We start from the raw sequence: 20,818 nt of genomic DNA on the forward strand, positions 1-20,818 counted from the left end.
CAAGTTCAAGTGGCCACGAGACCATTTGACCAATAATTAATACCACCTTAATACTTTGTTGGGTTAGCAAATCTGGTATAAGTTATTCCGGGACTAAAATTAATATCGGGATAACTTATACTTTATAGAGGATGAGATAATTAGTGTCGGAATAACTTATATCCTTTTTAAAAAAATTATATAATTATTATTTTTAATACGAACATAATAAATAAAAAATAATAACGCAATAACTAATTATATAATTATGTCTGCCTAAGCCATATTCAGACCAAACAAAGTGTTTTCTCCTCACTCGCATAGTGCACATAAGCCATTTGTCTCTTTCTCTCTCTCGATCTCGAATCTTCTTCGATTATTCCAAAGCCATTTTTAACTGCTCACGTAAACCCTATACACCCTCTCTACCTGCAGAAACCCCATATAATATTTTACCACTTTGACACTATAAGCTCCGTAAAATACTGTTTAGCGCGGAGAAGATTAATTCTTGGTAAGACGTCTACATATTATATATCTATTCCTGTCAAATCCCAGTTGATTAATACGTGTAAAGTTTTGAATTTCAGAGAGTAGCTATTTTAATTGTGATTTTTTCTTAATGGGTTCTTGTAAAAATTTGATTTTTGTAAAGTTTTTTATGATTAATACTTGTAAATTGTTGGATTTCTGAGAGAAGCTATTTTGATTGTGATTTTTTCTTAGTGGGGTTTTATAAAGATTTGATTTTTCTTTTGTTTTTTTAGCCCTGGTGTTCGTAATACAATTTTTTTGCAGCTGCTTAATTTAGAGGAAAATCTAGTTGTTTTCACATTGGAGTGAAGGGCACTTCGAATAATGGCTGAAGTAGAAGAGGAGCTGCAGCAGCAGAATTCATCTGTAGGTAAATGCACTAATCTATGGCTTTCATCTTCTTCTCAGCTTAAGATAATACTCCCATTTATGAATTTTTAGCTGTAAAATTCAGATAATTGTCATCTATTCTGATTCCTTTAGCTAATGTAATGGTATAAATGGCGTTTGACAGTTTTCCCTGGTTATTATTCACCTTCGCCCCTTTAATGTATGATGGGTTTTTAATATGCTATTGGAATATGGAGTGTGGACATATGTCTTAATTTTATTGGCTTCTTGATTGCTAATTTAGTAAATCTAGAGGTGAAAATGAAGTAACTTTCAACGTTTGATGCATTGAAATGATGATTCTGTGTTGACTTCTGCTGCACAGTTATGTGTTTTTAATATTTCAGTATTCTTTCAGTAGATGGAAAGTGTTTTCCAGCTGCTTCTTGGTTGGTGATTTTAGAAACTTGAAATTTGGAGGACATTTGGAAGTTGCTAGTAATTTACCATATTCGAGAACCTTTTTTCTTCTTTTGAATATTTCATTGCAAAATTGATGTGAAGATCAAATCATTTCACCCTAAATATGGTAATATTGTTTTCATCATCTTTAGTTCCTCCTGCACCTTTATCTTGTAATCATGCAAGTTAACTTAACTAGGGACTTTAGCCATATATCATGTGGTAAAGAATTGGGATCATGGTGTGTGAACAGTAGTGCACTTTTGTACTTGGGATTGAAAGTGATGTTTGCTTATCACAAGTTGGTTGCCTTGCTGAACAAATGCCTCTTCTTTTTGTATCAATGCTGAACTAATTGTTAAAGTGAAGGCTATTCTTTTGGGAGAAGTTAGACCTAAAGTCTTAAACTACTTCATCATACTTGTTTCTTAAGAAGGTTTGTTTATCGAAATTAAATTCAATGCAGATCAGGTTGGTACTGACGAAATCATCACTGAAGGCGCTTCAGTTGTTCATGGAGAACTTCCACAGGATGATACTGGGCCACCAAAAGTTGATTCAGAAGTGGAAGTCCTCCATGAAAAAGTAACCAAGCAAATCATTAAAGAAGGTCATGGTCAGAAGCCAACGAAATACGCAACATGCTTCTGTAAGTCAAAGCTAAGATTGTTTTTTTTTTCTCCTTCCTTCCCTGTCCCAACTTCTGGTTTCAGAAACAGTAAACTCCTATTATATTTTGACTGGTGAGAGTGAACAGTATCTCTTTTGATAAATCTATTTGATTTAATCGTTTCTGACCAAGTATGTTCTCTTCTCTGTTGAAACATGTTATCTTGTTTTCCTAAATAAGTTTTCTCCCAGTGCAAGTTGTTGTATTCTTCTTCTTATGCATGTTTAGGAAATATATATGCCTGCTTTTTTATTTTTAATGATTCTGAGTGGATCAAACTCATGCTTATCTTTTTTCCTTGGTCAAGTATTTATGAACCATCTCCTAATTCCTTCTTTTGATGCTCCATTCTTATTTTATGACAACAAAGTATCTTTATTCTGTGATAAAAGATTGTCATGCATGATTTCACATCTATTGTTTACAAACAAAAAAGGGTCTCTTTGTCCTCTTGTGGTGGGACTATCCCTCAACATAACGTAAATATCAATGATATCAAAAAAGCTGAATAAGTAACATCATTGTTTGGTTTGCGGAGAACTTGTCAACGGACTTTAAGGGAAGAGCTGTAATACAGTGTAAAATCATCAATAGATTTATTGTTTGTTATGGGCAATGGTAAGCTGATTCGCTTCTGGGATGATGCTTGGCCGCGCCACTCTCCTCAGAGATGCATGCCATAATTTATATCAAATCACAAGGTTCTCATGACCTCAAAGTGATTAACTACATTCAATATAAAGGAGAAAAAAGGATTTATCCCCCTATTCAACTACCCATCCAAGAGCATTTGGCTTCAGAATACTTTCTTCTTTTTATTTTTCTATGGACTGCATAAATCTTATCTTCCAGCCCAAAGGAGGATAATCTCTTTTGGCAACTCAATCCTCACGGTAATGAATAGGAAGCGAGGCGAGGGTCCTTCATTAAAGGGGGGAAAAGAGGGGTGGGGCTTTGTTCTGGGGGGCGCCTTGCGCAGCTTTAGAAAGCCCCCTTGCCTTGATTTAATTTGGTTTCGTTGCGCCCTGAATCAATCAAAAAGCTTATTGATTTGATTCATCCCATTTCATTTATTTGGGCAAGAGGGAGGCTGTGAGTCACCTGGGCTACGGATTTTTCCGTTGGTTGATTCTCGAAATTACCTCTTGGAAAAAAAAGGCCCTCGGGTCCTTCATTAAAGGGGGGAAAAGAGGGGTGGGGCTTTGTTCTGGGGGGGGGGGGGGCGCCTTCCGCAGCTTTAGAAAGGAGAGAATGACTTACCTTTTTGGGATTGAGGCGTAATTGTTATTGTTGTTGTATCGGGCAAAATGTATATGATTAAATTGGAGAAATATTTTCTCCTAACAATTTGTTTGGCCTACTTCACTTTATCTTTTCTAGTATTTGTTTTATTATCCTACATGATTAAATTAAAGTTGAATTTGTAATTATCAATTTTTGTTTATCTCAAAATAATAAACAATTTTAAGAGAGAGTCAAAATGAGGCACCATAAAATTTGAGAAATATGAACTAATAACTTTCATTCCTCTTCTACCCTATCTATTAAATGAGAGATAACAAATAAGAAGTGGTTCTCCACAAATAGTTCCCTATCATCTATATTAACTGGAATGTCATACATGCACCAAAAATTAAGAACAAACGATATACAAGAGCTCACATGTGCAGCAATGCTTTTCCTATTTATCCAAAAGCTCTCTTAGTTCTTTCTCTCCAAACTATCCTCATTAGTGCCAAGTGTGCTACATTCCATGCGCTGCGTATTTTTTCCTCTTTGTAGGACCCAGCTAAACACCATACTTTTAATGATAGCCAGCATTGACCATTGCACGCCAGACAGATTCAGCGCAATTCATCACTGCAATCACTAGTTAATTTTGCTGTCTCTTTGTTGTTTTTCTTGTATAATCATTCAACTTTTGCTGAGGTAGAGTCTTTCTGCCCTTTCAAGTGCACAAACTGATGAAAATTATCTTTATAGTGCATTACAGGGCGTGGACTGAAAGCACCCAGCACAAGTTTGAAGATACATGGCATGAGCAACAACCTCTTGAGCTGGTTATAGGAAAAGGTATATATCCAATTTACAAGATTGCACGCCATTCAGCGTCATTACTTTTGATTTCTTTTTATCCTAGTAAATTAGCAATTGATGCTTATAGAGTGCTAAATTCCGTGATAGCCTGCTTCCACCTGTGTGCTTCTCTTGGTAGAAACAAATTGACTAACACGAAAGGGTCTAAACTATAAAGAAGTTACAATAGAGTTGAAGTTAGCTATCTAGTTCCATTCTGGATATAAAAATTTGGGAAGTGCATAACACTGATATGATAGTTGGATTTTGATCAGACTGAATGTAAACTACCACCTTATTGTCTTGGATTTCTTAATTTATTTATAATAGAAATAAGATGTATTGACTTGCTGTTTTCTTGCAGAGAAAAAAGAGATGACTGGCCTAGCTATTGGCGTTAACAGCATGAAATCCGGTGAGCGTGCTCTATTGCATGTTGGCTGGGAACTAGCCTATGGAAAAGAAGGAAGCTTCTCTTTCCCTAATGTCCCACCTACAGCTGATGTTTTATACGAAGTCGAGTTGATTGGCTTCGATGAGACCGGAGAAGTGAGTTATCTGTTCCTTAACATTTCTGGTTTGTACTTCTGAAGGTGCTGGTACTCATAATTTTTTGTGCAATATATTTAGGGGAAAGCACGAGGTGACATGACGGTAGAGGAGAGGATTGGGGCAGCAGATAGAAGAAAGATGGATGGAAATGCTTTATTCAAGGAGGAGAAACTTGAGGAGGCTATGCAACAGTATGAAATGGTCTCACCGCTGCTTATAATTGTATAATTTATAGTTTCTGTTGCCATGTAAGAGTCATCTTCTCCTCATCCTACATGATTTCTATTTGTGTTCCTTAGGCCATAGCATATATGGGAGATGACTTCATGTTTCAGCTGTTTGGTAAGTTCCGGGACATGGCTTTAGCAGTAAAGAATCCCTGCCATCTGAACACAGCAGCCTGTCTGCTGAAGCTCCAGCGGTATGATGAAGCCATTGCTCAATGTAGCATTGTAAGCATACACTCATTATTCTGATTTTTTTTTTTTTTTTTTTTTACAAGAGAGAGATTGAAATTAGTAAATGATCTTGATATGCTGACAACTATTAGGTCCTAGCGGAAGATGAGAACAATGTTAAAGCATTGTTTAGACGTGGAAAGGCTAGAGCTATACTTGGTCAGACCGATGCAGCTCGTGAAGACTTTCTTAAAGCACGTAAGTTTGCCCCGCAAGACAAAGCCATTGCTAGAGAATTGCATTTAATTGCAGAACATGAGAAGGCTGTCTATCAAAAACAAAAGGAACTTTACAAAGGACTATTTGGACCAAGACCAGAGCCTAAACCAAAGTCGAAAAATTGGCTGATTGTCATTTGGCAATGGCTGTTGTCGCTCTTCTATCTGCTTTTCAGGCGTAAGACGCGCAAGGATGACTAACTGAACTTGGAGAAATATTATCGTTGATGCCAAATTTGAGAAACTACTTCCCACCTTTTTTCTCCAGCAACACACTTCTTGTGCTCTAAGAAGGTTTTTCCTTGACCTTGTTAGAAGAAAATTTCTAACCAAAAAATTAAGGAAGAAATTTGAAGTTCTGATTTTGTAATTTTATAAGTAAGACGACATCTTGCTAATTATTTTCTCATTCTGATTTCAAGTGTTTGCTAATGGTAGATGTATTTGGATATTGCAATTTCCGTTGGCTTAGGTGTAAAAGTCTCAGTTATTCTTAATGTAATAATTTTTCCCTACAAGCTACAGCTGACACAATGAGGACAAGGGTTTTGCATTGATAATAATACCTGTTAATTCTTCTATAAATGAAACTCATAGGACATTTTAAGAAAAGGCCACAGCAGGCAACAATTATTGTTGTTGTTGTTGTTGTTTTTCTATTTTTTTTTTATTTTTTTTACTAATGGTCGGACAAATGACAAATCAATTGAAATATGGTACTCCCTGCTATGAATTAGTGCGAATTCGTTTTAGATAGGTTTTGAAAAATCTTCAGATTTAAAGGGTATAGTTGAAGTTAAAAGTTTGTGAAAGTCAAAGCTTTGTATGGACTGTAATCTTGGAAAATTAGTTTATGAAAATTAAAATTTCACTTGAAATTCATAGGAAAGTTACGTCTGAAGATTTCATTTGACATTCATGTGTTGAAGCCTTGAAGGGGCATTTGCATTTATACCTGCTTTTTGGATCACGTTTTAACTTGTGTCCGCTTTGTAAAAAAAATTGCAAGCGTACCCACTTTTTCGCGTAACTTCAGCATACGGGGCTGAGGTAGCAAAGGCAATTACGCAAAATTTCAGCATTCTAGTAGAAGGGACTAAAGTAGCAAGTGTGCTGAACCAAGTGTACTGAAGTTTTTGTTTGTAATTGTTGAAGTTTTTGTTTTTGTAACTGGCGAACTTCAGCTTTAGAGCTAAAGTTTTTGTTTGTAACTGGGCTCTAAAGCTGAAGTTTTTGTTTTTGTAACTGGCGAACTTCAGCTCTAGAGCTGAAGTTTTTGTTTGTAACTGGCGAACTTCAGCTCTAGAGCTGAAGTGTTTGTTTGTAACTGCTTCATAATGATACTGTCACGAAAACATAAAAATAGCTGCTTTACTGTCACGAAAACATAAAAATAGCTGCTTTACTGTCACGAAAACATAAAAATAGTTGCTTTACTGTCACGAAAACATAAAAATAGCTGCTTTACTGTCACATAAAGCATTCAATAGCAAGGATACCTCATCTTATAACTCTCTAATCGAACTAATTGTTTAGATGATTAGTTCAACAATTAAACCATCCAAAGGAATTGTTAATCGATATTTGATAAAGCAAGAAACTTTTTAACAATTTACATAAACTAATATGCTGCTACTAATGCCATGCATTATCAAATAGGATCTGTAGCTTCGTCATTTAGCATATCATCTATTGCTCCCATTCAATCAAGCAAGGACCTTTAGTCACGGACTTCAGAAGGAGGTTGAGGGCGGATATAACTTTGAGGAGGAGAAGAAGAGAAGAAAGAGGGCTTAAATTGTTTAAAAAGTGGGTACAAGTTAAAATATTTTTTAAAAAATGGGTATAAGTTAAATGGGGGAAACCAAATAGGGCGCCCCGTGCAATTTTTACGCCTTGAAGGGACAAGAATTTGCAAAATACTCAACTGACAGTACTTGAATACTATAGTATTTACGGACAAGGTCCAAAGATGCTCTTGTACTATATGAAATTGGACATATTTGTCCTTTGTTAATATTTTAGCCCATATATGCCCTTACCGTCACATAGTTGGTCCATATATGCCCTCACCGTCACATAGTTGGTCCATATATGTCCCTTGATTTTCTGAAAAGAAGGAGATGAAAATTATTGGAAAAATATTTTTGGTGGTGTTAATTAGGTGAAGGTAGGATATGGTTATTCAGATTTTGAAGGTGTTGTTCATTGTAGAGCTTCAGATCTGAAGGAAACAAGTCCTTCAAAATCTGAATAACCATATCCTACCTTCACCCAATTAACACCACCGAAATAATTTCTCCAACAATTTTCATCTCCTTCAGGACAGAAGAACCTGTGGGGTTTGTGATAGTAAAATTAGCAGAAATTCATGAGTTTTGTCAAGTGAAATTGGTGACGAAAATGGAGAAGGCATCAGCAATTGAGAAACTCGGATATGGGAGAAAGAAATGATGTAGTTTAGGAACAAAAAGCAATCAAAAACAGGTTAGAAGACATGAGCCGAAAACAAGGAAAGGTTGAGAGGTGACAGTTGAAGTTCAAGGAGTATGAGAAGAAGAAAAGCAAATTTCTGTCTAAAATGATGCACAAGCTGAGCTCATTTTGTGGCTCACATGAATCAGAGGACGATGATGATGAGGATTTGGAGCTCAAATTTCCCACCGCCTCCAGCTCCGAGTGATGCAGTTTCAAGGAGCACCTCCTTCATTTTATCTTATTTTGTTTAGTTGCATTGAGGACGGTGCAACAATTTAGGTTGGAGGTGACTCATTTACATGTGATGATGTAGTTGGAGCATGGTTGGAGAATAATTATTATTTTTTGATAACTTGCGTAGATTGGTTGACTTTGTAGTTTATTAATGATAATTTTCTTACATTCCTAATCGCCTATATATTGTTCTCTATGGGATTCAACCCTGACTCATAGTTGGGTAAATTATATTGCATGCGACTGTGTCCATTTACTTTTTAGTAGTGGATTTCGACGTCATCAAGGATCCATACCAAACATCCATACAAGTGTAAGAACATTATACAAACTTGATCGCATGCTCAAACACCAAAATAATATTCAAAACAACAAATTGGACACCAAAATACATGGAAATTTCAATGAAACTCAAGATTCGCTAAAATCACAACCATGCATCTGATTCCTACTAAACCAACTCGGAATGACACCAAATTTTGAGAGAGTGATTCCAAATGACAAAATGGACCTATTCCAAGTCCCTAACAAAAATCTGAACCTGATAGCTATAAAGTCAAACCATGGGCAAACTTAGAAAATTTCTAAACCTTCAAATTGCCAACTTTCGGCAAAAGATACAATTCAACCTAGGAACCTCTGAATTCAATTATGAGAATGCGTCCAAGTCCAAATTCACCATACAAATCTATTGGAACCATCCAAATAGAGTTCCATGATTGTTTTCACAAAAGGCATACCTCAATCAACATTTCCAACTTAAACATCCAAACTAAGAACCAATGACCACAAATAAATCCAAAACTTCCACAAAACAAAATCAACCATCCCCACAATACATAAAACCTCAAATACACATATAAAAAGCATTAAAAAGGGAAACATGCTCAAATATATAAATCTGCCGATTGGGTCATTACACACGAAGTCAGCTTATTTATTATAGGTCAGAATGACATATGGACGAGGATTATGCAAAGTTGTATATTAATGAGATAGTATGACTTTATGGTGTCCCAATATCTATTATATCAAATAGAGGAGTCCGGTATACATCAAATTTCTGGAGGTCTTTCCAGAAAGGTTTGGGAATACAGGTAAATCTTAGTACAACTTTTCACCCACAGACAGACGGCTAGTTAGAGTATAAAATTTAGTCGCTCGAAGATATATTATGAGCTTGCATGCTAGATTTTAGTGGATGTTGGGACGACCAATTGCATCTCATTGAGTTCGCATACAATAACAACTATCATTCAAGCATTAGAATGGCACCATATGAGACTCTATACGTGCGTAAGTATACATCTGCTATCAGCTAGTTTGAAGTAGGTGAATCATAGTTTTTGGACCTGATCTGGTCTATTAGGCTCTAGAGAATGTAAAGCTTATTTAGGAGTGATTGTTTACAGCTTAGAGTCGTTAGAAGTCATAGTCAAATATACGGCAATGAGACGGTTAGCTCCATGTTGACGATTGGGTTTTCTTGAAGTTATAGCCTATAAAAGGTGTGATGAGATTCGGCAGGAAAGGTAAACTTAGCCCAAGATACATTGGGCCGTACAAAATCAATTGGAGGATAGGCCAAGTGGCCTATGAGTTAGAATTACCTTCAGAGCTAGAGTCTGTCCATCCAGTCTTCCACTTATCTATGTTGCAGAAGTGTATCAGAGACCCTTCTCGAGTTGTTCCAGTTAACGATGTTCAAATTATGGAAGACTTGTGCTATGAGGAAGTCCTAGTTTCTATGCTGGTTTGATAGGTCGAAAAGATGAGGACCAAAGTAGTTTCATTAAAAGTTTTATGGAGGAATAAGAACGTTTAAGAAATAATGTGGGAAGCCGAGGAAGAAGTGAGGTGCAAGTATCCTTATTTTTTTCAGGACGAAGGTCATTGAATATTATGATTCGAGTATAAGTTTCTGTAGCCATGTTATATGACTATAGACTTACCTTTTATTATATGATATGTGATAATTAAATTTGAGACACTATAGTGCCACAAGAGTGTAACGACCTGACCAGTCGTTTTGAGCATTTGCATTCCATTTAGCTAGTTGAATCTTAAGTAGATTTATATGATGTATTATGACTTGTGTGTATCGTCGGTTATAATTAAATTTGAGACACTATAGTGCCACAAGAGTGTAACGACCCGACTAGTCGTTTTGAGCATTTGCATTCCATTTAGCTAGTTGAATCTTAAGTAGATTTATATGATGTATTATGACTTGTTTGTATCGTCGGTTTTGCTTTTCAGGTGATTCGGAATTGATTTGGAAGAATTTTTCTCAACTAGGAAGCTTTATGTTGGAAGAGCTGGCCAAATTTGACTTTTGAGTATTTGACCTCAGATCAAAATATTGATAGTTCCGTTAGGTCCTGAAGGTAATATTAGACTTGGGCGTATGGCTGGATTTGCATTTGGATGTTTCTAGAAGGTTTTAGCACTAATAGGCGAAAGTTGGCATTTTGAAGGTTTGGAATGTTCATAAGTTTGGTCGGGTTCAGATGATGTCAGGTTCAGATTGTGGTTTTGGGAATTGGAATCGCTTTGTTGTGTAATATGAGACTTGTGTGCAAAATTTGAGTACATTCTGAGTTTATTTGACAAGGTTCCTCACGAGTTTTGGATGTTGGAAGATTCAAAGTTTATTAACTTCGATTTGAGGCGCAATTTATGGATTTGTTGTTGTTACGAGTGATTTAAGGCCTTTAGTAGGTCTATGTTATGTAATGAGACTTGTTGGTATGTTCGTACGGGGTTTTTGCAATCACGATTCATTAATTCGTCCAATGATTATATGTATTCTATTTTCGGAGGTTTCAGCCATTTTAATATATTCGGAGCTATGGAGCTCAGATTTAGGCGATTTTTTGAGGCACGCCGAGCAGCTACCTAGTGAACTCTGAACAGCCTGTTGGAAGCAATCAGCCCTCGCTAGAGGGACCCGAAGCTCCTAAATATGCACACAGGGTGCAGGAAGTAATGTGAGTACGCCAACTCAGTGAGTAATAAAAGTAAAGGCAGTTGAGCGATAAGAAAACATGTAAAATACAGCAAAATGCTATAAAGCGGCAGTATAAAACCAGAATAATGCAATAACACAGTAAAAACTCGTCGAAACACCTTAGTTTAGTAAAAAACTCTTTAAAACACCTTTCAAGAGTTCACACGAAAGAATGAAAACAGGGAGAAAGGATAGTGACATAAATCAGCACCTCAGGCAAAATACCAACAAAACCAGCCCCTCGGGCAATAACATGGAACAACATTAGCCCCTCGGGCTATATCACATCTCACACTAGGTACCCGCGTTCACTGGGGGTGTACAGACTCCGGGAGGGCCCCTTATGGCACAAGCACAATAACAAGCCATCTCGTGGCATAATCAAACAGGCTCTCGACCTCATATCAAGCCACCTTATGGCGTGCAACTCACGCCCTCGGCCTCAGAATCATGAATCAGCACAGTACTACTGCGGCATGCAGCCCGATCCCATAATAGCCTGACAACACAGGCCCTCGGCCCTACTCAGTCAGAAATCTCTAAAAGCCACTCAGGCATAGTAAAATATGATGCTCAGCTCAAAATATCATTTAAGATGTCAAAACAGAGTAGACATGACTGAGTTATGAAAATAGTGGAATATAGCATGACTAAGTACAAATATAAAGTCAAAACAATGAGGAATAGTAGTAAAAATCCCCTAAGAGTCCAAAACAGTTGGCACGAGGCCGAAATATGGCATTCAGCCCAAAACATGATAATGGCAAACAGTTTTGAATCAATTACATAGTTAAACAGTCATGCAGGATGGACTAAGTCACAATCCCCAATGGTGCATGACCCCGCACTGGTCATCTAGCATGCGCGTCACCTCAAAGTAGCACAACGATGTGATATCCAGGGTTTCAAATCCTCAGGACAACATTTACAATCATTACTCACCTCTATCCGGTCCAAACTCTAGCCCGCGATGCCTTTACCTCTCGAATCGGCCTCCGGATGCTCCAAATCTAACCAAAATCAGTAAACAACCATCAAAATATGCTAAGGTAACAAAGCCTAGTCGAAAGTAATCAAATTACAACACAAATCCCGAAATTGGCCAAACCCGAACCCCGAACCCATGTCTCGAAATCCGATAAAAATTACATCAATAAACTTCTTATCACTCCCCGAGTTCATATATATCAAATTCATCAAAATCCGACCACAAATGACCCCTCAAATCCCTAGATTTAGGTCTCCAATAGCCAAACCCTAACTTCCAATTTTTAGGCTTAAATTCCTCAAATTTCATGATTAATTAGGTAGAAATTACATTAGGATTGAGTATTAAGTCCATAAATCTTACCTCCAAGTGTTTTCCCTTGATTCCCTCTTCCATCTTCCTCAAAAAGCTCTAAAATCGCCCAACAATGGTGAAACTTAGGCTAAAAATCGCGAATATGGCCTTTTAAAACATTCTGCCCAGCTATTCAAAATCCTTTTTCGTGAACGCGGTCAACGCCTCATGTTCGCGAAGCAAAAACTTCGTTGACCACTTATTCCTCCTTCGCAAACGCGACGCCTTATATTCGAACACGAAGCCTCAGCCTTCCAACCCATCGCGAATGCGACTCCACACCCGCGAACGCGAAGCACACTGACCCGAACCCTTTGCAAACGTTGGATCCCCATCGCGAACGTGAAGGCCAAACCTCCTGCCTCTCATCCTAACCCTTCGCGAACGTGAGGGCCCACTCGTGAACGCAAAGGCCAAAAGCCTGCAACACTAACAATAATTTTTCTGCACTCTTTTCAACTTGAAATGATCCGTTTAACCACCCAAAACTCACCGGAAGCCCTCAGGACCTCAACCAAACATGCCAACCTATCACATAACATCATTCAAACTTGTTCCAACCTTCAGAACGCTCAAAACAACATCAACACACCAAATTTGCATCGGATTCAAGCATAAGAATTCCAAAAACTCCCAAATTCTGCTTTCGATCAAAAGGTCTATCAAACCTCGTCCGAATGACCTGAAATTTTGCACACACATCACAAATAACACAACGTAACTACTGCAACTCCCGAAATTCCATTTCGACACCAAAATTCCAATTTCGACAATTTAAGCCTAAATCTACTCCGGACCTCCAAAACACATTCCGATCACGCTCCTAAGTCCCAAATCACCTCCCAGAGCTATCTGAACCATCGAAACTCATATTTGAGCCCTTTATCACACAAGTCAACATCCGGTTGACCTTTTCAACTTAAGTTTACTCAAAAAAGACTAAGTGTCTCAAACCTTACCAAAACCTCTCCGAACCCAAGCTAACCAACCCGATAACACATAATACAACTGAACAAGACAATAAGAAGCAGAAATGGGGGTAACAGAGTGGTAACTTATGAAACGACCGGTCGGGTCGTTACATCCTCCCCTTATTAAACAAACGTTCGTCCTCAAATAAGTCAGGAAACATACCTGAAGCCTCAAATTGGTAAGGATATCTGCTCTACATCTCCCGCTCAGTCTCCCAGGTAGCCTCCTCCACGGGCCGACCTCTCCACTGCACTTTCACTAAAGTTATATCCTTTAACCTCAATTTCCAAACCTGACGGTCCAAAATAGATACTTGCTCCACATCATAAGTCAAATCACATCTAGATGAACCATGCTGAAGTCTGAAACATGAGAGGGATTACTAATATACTTCCGGAGCATAGAAATATGAAATATCGGATGCACGCTCGACAAGCTGGGTGGCATAACAAGCTCATAGGCCACCTCCCCAATCCTATGAAGCACCTCAAAAGGCCCAATGAACCGAGGAATCAACTTACCCTTCTTCCCAAATCTCATAACACCCTTCGTGGGTGAAACCTTCAACAGAACCTTGTCACCAACCATGTAGGACGCATCCCGAACTTTCCTGTCAGCATAACTATTTTGTCTTGACTGTGCTGTACGAAGCCTCTCTTGAATCACCTTCACCTTGTCTAAAGCATCCTGCACAAAGTCTGTACCAAATAGCCTAGCCTTACCCAACTCAAACCAACCAACTGGTGATCTACACATCCTCCCATACAAAGCCTCATATGGATCCATCTGAATACTTGACTAGTAATTGTTGTTATAAGTTAACTCTGCGAGTGGTAGAAACTGATCCCATGACCCTCAAAAATCAATAACACAAGCGTGCAACATGTCCTCCAATATCTGAATAGTGCACACGGACTGCCCGTCCGTCTGAGGGTGAAAAGTTGTGCTCTACTCAACCTGAGAGCCCAACTCTCGCTGCACAGACCTCCAAAACTGTGAAGTAAACTGAGTGCCCCTATCTGAAATGATGGAAACTGGAACACCATGCAAACGGACAATCTCCCGGATATAGATCTCTGCCAACTGCTCTGAAGAATAGATTGTACACACAAGAATGAATTGTGCGGACTTGGTCAGCTGATCCACAATCACCCAAATAACATCGAACTTTTTCAAAGTCCGTGGGAGACCAACTACAAAATCCATGGTGATCCGCTCCCACTTCTACTCCGGAATATCCATCTGCTGAAGTAATCCACTGGGTCTCTAATGCTCATATTTCACCTGTTGACAATTGAGACACCGAGCTAAAAATCCCACAATGTCCTTCTTCATTCTCCTCAACCAATAATGCTGGCTCAGATCCTGATACATCTTCGCGGCACCCAGATGAATGGAATACCGCAAGCTATGGGCCTTATCCAGAATCAACACCCAAAGCCCATCTACATTGGGCACACATATCCGGCCCTGCATCCTCAACACCCCATCATCACCAATAGTCACATCTCTGACATCATCATGCTGAACTCTGTCCTTAAGGAAAAACAAATGAAGATCATCATACTGGCGCTCTCTGATGCTATCAAATAAGGAAGACAAAAAAATCACACAAGCCAATATCCGACTGGGCTCTGAAATATCCAACCTCCCAAACTGATTGGCAAGACCTGAACATCAACTGCAAGAGGTCTCTCCCCAACTAGAATATATGACAAATTGGCCTTCCGACTCAAAGCATCGACCACCACATTGGCCTTCCCCTGATGGTAAAAGATAGTAATATCATAATACTTTATCAACTCCAACCATCTCTGATGCCTCAAATTGAGATCCTTCTGCTTGAACAAGTGCGGGAGGCTACGATGATCAGTAAACACCTCAAAAGACACACCATACAAATAATGCCTCCAAATTTTCAATGCATGGACAATGGTAGCCAACTCCAAATCATGAATAAGGTAGTTCTTCTCATGGGGCTTCAACTGACGAGAAACATAAGCAATAACTCTACCCTCTGCATCAATACACACCCAATACCAACTCTCAAAGAATCACAATACACGGTATATGAACCTGAAGTTGATGGCAAAACTAACATTGGAGCTATGGTCAAGGCAGTCTTGAGCTTCTGAAACCTCTCCTCACACTCATCCGACCACCTGAATGAAGCACCCGTTTGAGTCAACTTGGTAAAGGGCGATGTGATAGATGAGAATCCCAGAACAAACCGTCGGTAATAACCCACCAAACCAAGAAAGCCGCGAATCTCTATGGCTGAGGATGGTCTGGGCCATCTCTGAACCGCCTCTATCTTCTTTGGATGGACCTGAATACCCTTGCTGGACACCACGTGCCCCAAGAAAGACACTGAACTGAGACAAAACTCACACTTGGAAAACTTTGCATAAAGCTTCTCCTCCCTCAATCTCTATAACACAACTCTCAAATGCTCCGCGTGCTCCTCTTGACTACGCGAGTATACCAGAATATCATCAATGAAAACTATGAAAAATGAGTCGATATAAGGCCAAAACACACTGTTCATCAAATGCATAAAGGTTGTTGGGGCATTGGTCAGCCTAAAAGACATCACCAGGAACTCATAATGACCATATCGAGTCCTGGAAGCTGTCTTAGGAATATCTGAGTCCCTGATCTTCAACTGGTGATAACCTGAACAGAGATCAATATTGGAGAACACTCTCGCTCCCTGAAGATGGTCAAAAAAATCATTGATACGAGGCAAAGGATACTTGTTCTTGATTGTTACTTTGTTAAACTATCTGCAATCAATCACATCCTCATCGTGACATCCTTCTTATTCACAAATAGAACAAGCGCACCCCAAGGAGACACACTAGGCCGAATAAACCCCTTATCAAGGAGTTCCTAAAGCTGCTCCTTTAACTCCTTCAACTCCGCTGGTGCCATATGATACAGTGAAATAGAAATGGGCTGAGTTCTCGACACCAGATCAATACCAAAATTCACATCCCTGTCCGGTGGTATGCCTGGCATGTCTGCAGGAAACACATCGGGAAAATCTCTCACAACAGGAGCTGAATCGATAATAGGAGTCCTTGCACCGACATCCCTCACAAAGGCTAAGTAATAAAGACAACCCTTCCCAACCATACGCTGGGCCTTAAGAATAAGATTACCCTACGGGGAACATAATCAGTCGAACCTCGCCACCTGATCCATGGTACACCCGGCATAGCCAATGTCACTGTCTTCGCATGACAGTACAAAATATCACGACACGGAGATAGCCAATCCATGCCCAAAATAACATCGAAATCCACCATACATAACAACAAAAGATCCACTCAGGTATCCAGACCCCCAATAGTCACCACACATGACCGGTACACATGGTCCACAACAACAGTATCGCCCACCAGAGTAGATACATGAACAGGTGAAACAAGAGACTCACGGGGCGTATCCAAATAATGAGCAAAGTATGATGACACATAAGAATAAGTGGAACCGGGATCAAATAATACAAAGGCATCTCTGCGACAGACTGAGACAATACTTGTGATCACAACATCTGAAGCAATAGTATCGAGTTTAGCTGGGAGTGCATAGAAACAGGCCTGACCACCACCTGATTGACCTCCCCTCTAGGGCGACCCTTAGCTGACTGACCTCCACCCCTAGCTGGGCGGGTGGGTGGAGGTGAAGTAACTGGCACTAAAGTCGATGGCTAACTACTTTGCTGAAATGAACCCCCAAGACGACGAGGACACTGCCTCCGTATATGACCCAACAATCCACACTCATAGCAACTCCCGGGTGCTAGAGACGGTGACTAAAGGGAAATCCTAGCACCAGAATGACTAGTAGATGCACCTAGCATAGAAGAGCCCTGAATTGATGGAGCTCGGGACGAACTCTAGGCTGGAAGGGCATTGAGTGATGACTAACCCTGATGCAAACTATGAGAACCATGACCCGATGATTCCCCACGATAACCTGGGGGAGCTAACTGAGCATGTCTAAATGGACGGCCTCTGTCGTGCTGAAACTGACCTCTTGAAGGAGCACCACCATAACTACCAGATCCTCGAGGCCTCCCCCTCTTCTCGCTCCTAGCGACAAACCGACTCAATCTTGCGAGTGATGTACACATCCACCTCAAAAGTAGCACCAGACACCCTCTCCCTAGTCATGAGAGTATGAAGCTGATACGTGAGTCCATCGACGAACCTCCTTATCCTCTCTCTCTATCCATAGGAACCAATCAAAAAGCATGACGAGCTAACTCCGAGAACCTTATCTCATATTGTTTCACAGTCATCTCTCTCTGACACAACCACTCGAACTGCCTGCACAGCTCCTTTCTGCGAGACTGTAGCACATACTTCTCCAAAAAGAGAATGGAGAACTGCTGCCAGGTAAGGGGTGCCACACCAACAGGCCTACGCTACTCATAAGCCTCCCACAAAGTGAAGGCGGCTCCAGAAAACTGAAAAGTAGTGAAAGCGACCCCGCTGGTCTTCAGAATACCCGCTGTACGAAGAATCATCGGACACTTGTCCAAGAAATCCTGGGGATCCTCGCCATCTGCACCACTGAAAGTCGGAGGCTGAAGTCTACCAAACCCCTTGAGAAGAAAAGAAAAAACAAGAAAGAAAATAGAAAGGTAAAGAAAAAAAAGTACCAATAAAAAGGAAATAGTGTTTGTAATACACTTTAGTACAATTAAAGAAAGAACTAATTAGTTTGTGTGGGTTCCGTTTCAAAAAGGGCATATATGGACCAACTATGTGACGGTAAGGGCATATATGAGCTAAAATATTAAAGAAGCGCATATGTGTTCAATTTCGTATAGTACAAGGACATATTTGGACCTTTTCCGTAGTATTTATCACCAAAGGTCCTTAATTTGCTGTTTGTAATTAAATAAACAGAATACGTCCTTCTTTGATTGTTAAATAAGGGTTCTATACGAAGTTACCTTTCACGGTAATTAGATATTTGGAGTTCATACTTGAGAATGGAAAAATACATTGTAAGAAGTGTTCCTCTTTAATAGATATATTAACAATGTGAATTAAATTAACCGGACCAGTCATGCAACAATAATAATATATTTAGTAAAATTTTATTAATGGAATTTGAGAAAAGTAAAGTGTAGGCAGACCTTATCCTTATTCTGAAAATGATAGAGACTATTTTCGGGAGACTCTATGCGAAAGAAAAACGTTGCAAGAGATTTTAAAAAGCAACTTCTGAAAAGTCAAAAAAGAGTCATACCCAAAGTGGACCACCACCAAATTCACCAAGTTGGTCCATCTTTTTCATCTCGGCTGAATATTTAACTAGAGTGGTACCTTCTTGTTTCCAATTTTTTTACTTTACTCCTTAAACTTTAAAGCATATGTGTTTTATTCTCCTTAAGTTTCTTCCCCTAAAATTCACTTAAAATGTTCCAAAAACCTCTTCCTTCACAACTTTATTTACTAAATCATCTTTACTTTTTGTATAAGTATTTCATGTTTTTTACTATACAAATTAAGTTAGAATAGTCATGAATGTAAGAAAAACTATAGAGAGAAAAAAGGCATTTCACTGTACAAAACATCCTGTATTCACCCGGAATTCGAGGAAGTATCGCATCCGTAAGGATTAAAAAAAATAAAAACCGTAAATAAAACTAATTCTTTTTAAAAGATTGAATGTATTAGAATACGCATATTGTTTTTCCATATTTAAATTCAAAACTATAATTCTTGTAAATCAAATTCAAACAGGCAAGAATTTTCCTTTAAAAAAAAAAAAACTCAAATACCAATTCTCCTAAAATTGAATCAAAACTTGATTTCTAAAAATTTAAATACCACCAATGACAATAATTGGGGTATGTCATAAACAAAAGAAGTTGAAATGAAATAGAAAATTGAAAAAAGACAGAGGTCTAAATCTAATTCAAAGTTTAGGTTTAGAGGGTGAGGTGGAAAGTTAAGAGTGGTGCACTTTAACTTTCAAAGATAGTTGACTAAACCTCCTTACTAAAATGCGCCATACGCGCATTTGCCCACACTTTCTCCCTCTTTCCTCTCTTTCGCTCTCTCTCTCTCTCTCCTTTCAAATCGCCCAATGTATATTTTATTGATAGCACTCAACTTATGTTAATTTCAGTTCTGGTCCCATATGTTATTACATTTACCATTTAATTTATTTAAAAGGTCTAATAATGATATTTGCACTAGAGAATTGATTGAATACTTATAATTTTGTTAAGTTAGTCAGATTTCTGGCCTTACAGACTTCCCAAAAATTAATTCAAATAACCATGTCATGGACTACTGTAACGAATTGTTCTAAACTACGGTCGTTTTAATATTATTAGCTTTGTGTTTTCATTAAATAAAAGTTTACACATTTGATAGTATTTGGAGAAAAATAGATGAAATAATTGGCTTAAGTGAAATTATTATCATTACCTAATACAATTATGTTGTTACTCTAGTCTGCTGAGGTGGATGTGCGGGTACACTAGGACGGATTAGATTAGGAATGAAGATATTCAGGAAAAGGCGTGTGTGGCCCCTGTGGATGACAAGATGCAGGAAGCCAGGCTCACATGGTTCAGACAAGTGCGAAGGAGAAGCCCTGATGCTCCGGTGAGGAGGTGTGAGCGGTTGGCTTTAGAGGGTTTAAGAAGAGGTAGAAGGCGACCTAAGAAGTATTGGAGAGAGGTGATCAGGCAGGACATGACATGATATGACTGCAGATCTTTGAGGACATGACCCTTGATAGGAAGGTGTTGATGTCGAGCATTAGGTTATAGGCTATGAGGTAGTCGAGTTTTTTTCTACTTTGAACTGAGGGTGAGGCTAGTTTGATTGGGTTGATCTTAGACAACTAGTGGTTAATGTTGTGTTCACACTATCTTCTGTTTTTCATAGCACCAGACCTTGTTATTGTTATTGCATCTCATCTATTTTTTGGTTCTTATGATGTTGTTATTATTTCTATGATTTCTGTTGACGGTACCGATATATTATCTCTTCTTGTCTTTTCCGTTTTCTTGAGGTGGGTCTATCAGAAACAGTCTCTTTGCCCATTGGGATAGGGGTAAAGTCTATGTACACACTATCTTCCTCAAACCCCACTTATGGAATTTCACTGGGTCACCGTTGTTATTATTGTTATTGTTACTCTAGAGAAAACGCAACTGTTCATAAGAATTCTACTAGTATCATTTTAGAGACAATCAAGAGTATAGTTTAATAGTTAATAAGGTGAAAGAATAACTATGAGATTTCAAGTTCATACCTCAGCAACCACATAAATGCAAACTAATTTATTTATAGTGACGGAAGACAACAAGTTTCAAATGAAATAGTGATATCAAATTAATATAAGAAAATTTGTTAGTTTTAACCCTCAAACGATAAAAAAGGATAATTGTAGACAAGCAAATTAATATAAGAGGTAAAGTGAGAATAACCTCAAAATACAAGGACGGAATGTAGTAAGAAACAA

At 38.6% G+C, this 20,818-nt stretch overlaps 1 protein-coding gene across 1 annotated transcript; it reads left to right on the forward strand.

Annotated features, from left to right (window-relative positions):
• The first annotated feature begins 268 nt into the window (after positions 1-268).
• Positions 269-5,794, forward strand: LOC107826930 (peptidyl-prolyl cis-trans isomerase FKBP42). The gene is made up of 8 exons (XM_016653979.2): positions 269-493; positions 778-883; positions 1,772-1,954; positions 3,959-4,048; positions 4,416-4,600; positions 4,682-4,804; positions 4,903-5,055; positions 5,154-5,794. Exons 2-8 carry the CDS (start codon positions 838-840, stop codon positions 5,478-5,480), a joined length of 1,107 nt encoding a protein of 368 aa, XP_016509465.1. The 5' UTR covers positions 269-493; positions 778-837; the 3' UTR covers positions 5,481-5,794.
• Positions 5,795-20,818: the final 15,024 nt, after the last annotated feature.

The sequence above is a fragment of the Nicotiana tabacum genome, chromosome 22 (assembly GCF_000715075.1).
Source record: "Nicotiana tabacum cultivar K326 chromosome 22, ASM71507v2, whole genome shotgun sequence".
Taxonomy (NCBI): domain Eukaryota; kingdom Viridiplantae; phylum Streptophyta; class Magnoliopsida; order Solanales; family Solanaceae; genus Nicotiana; species Nicotiana tabacum.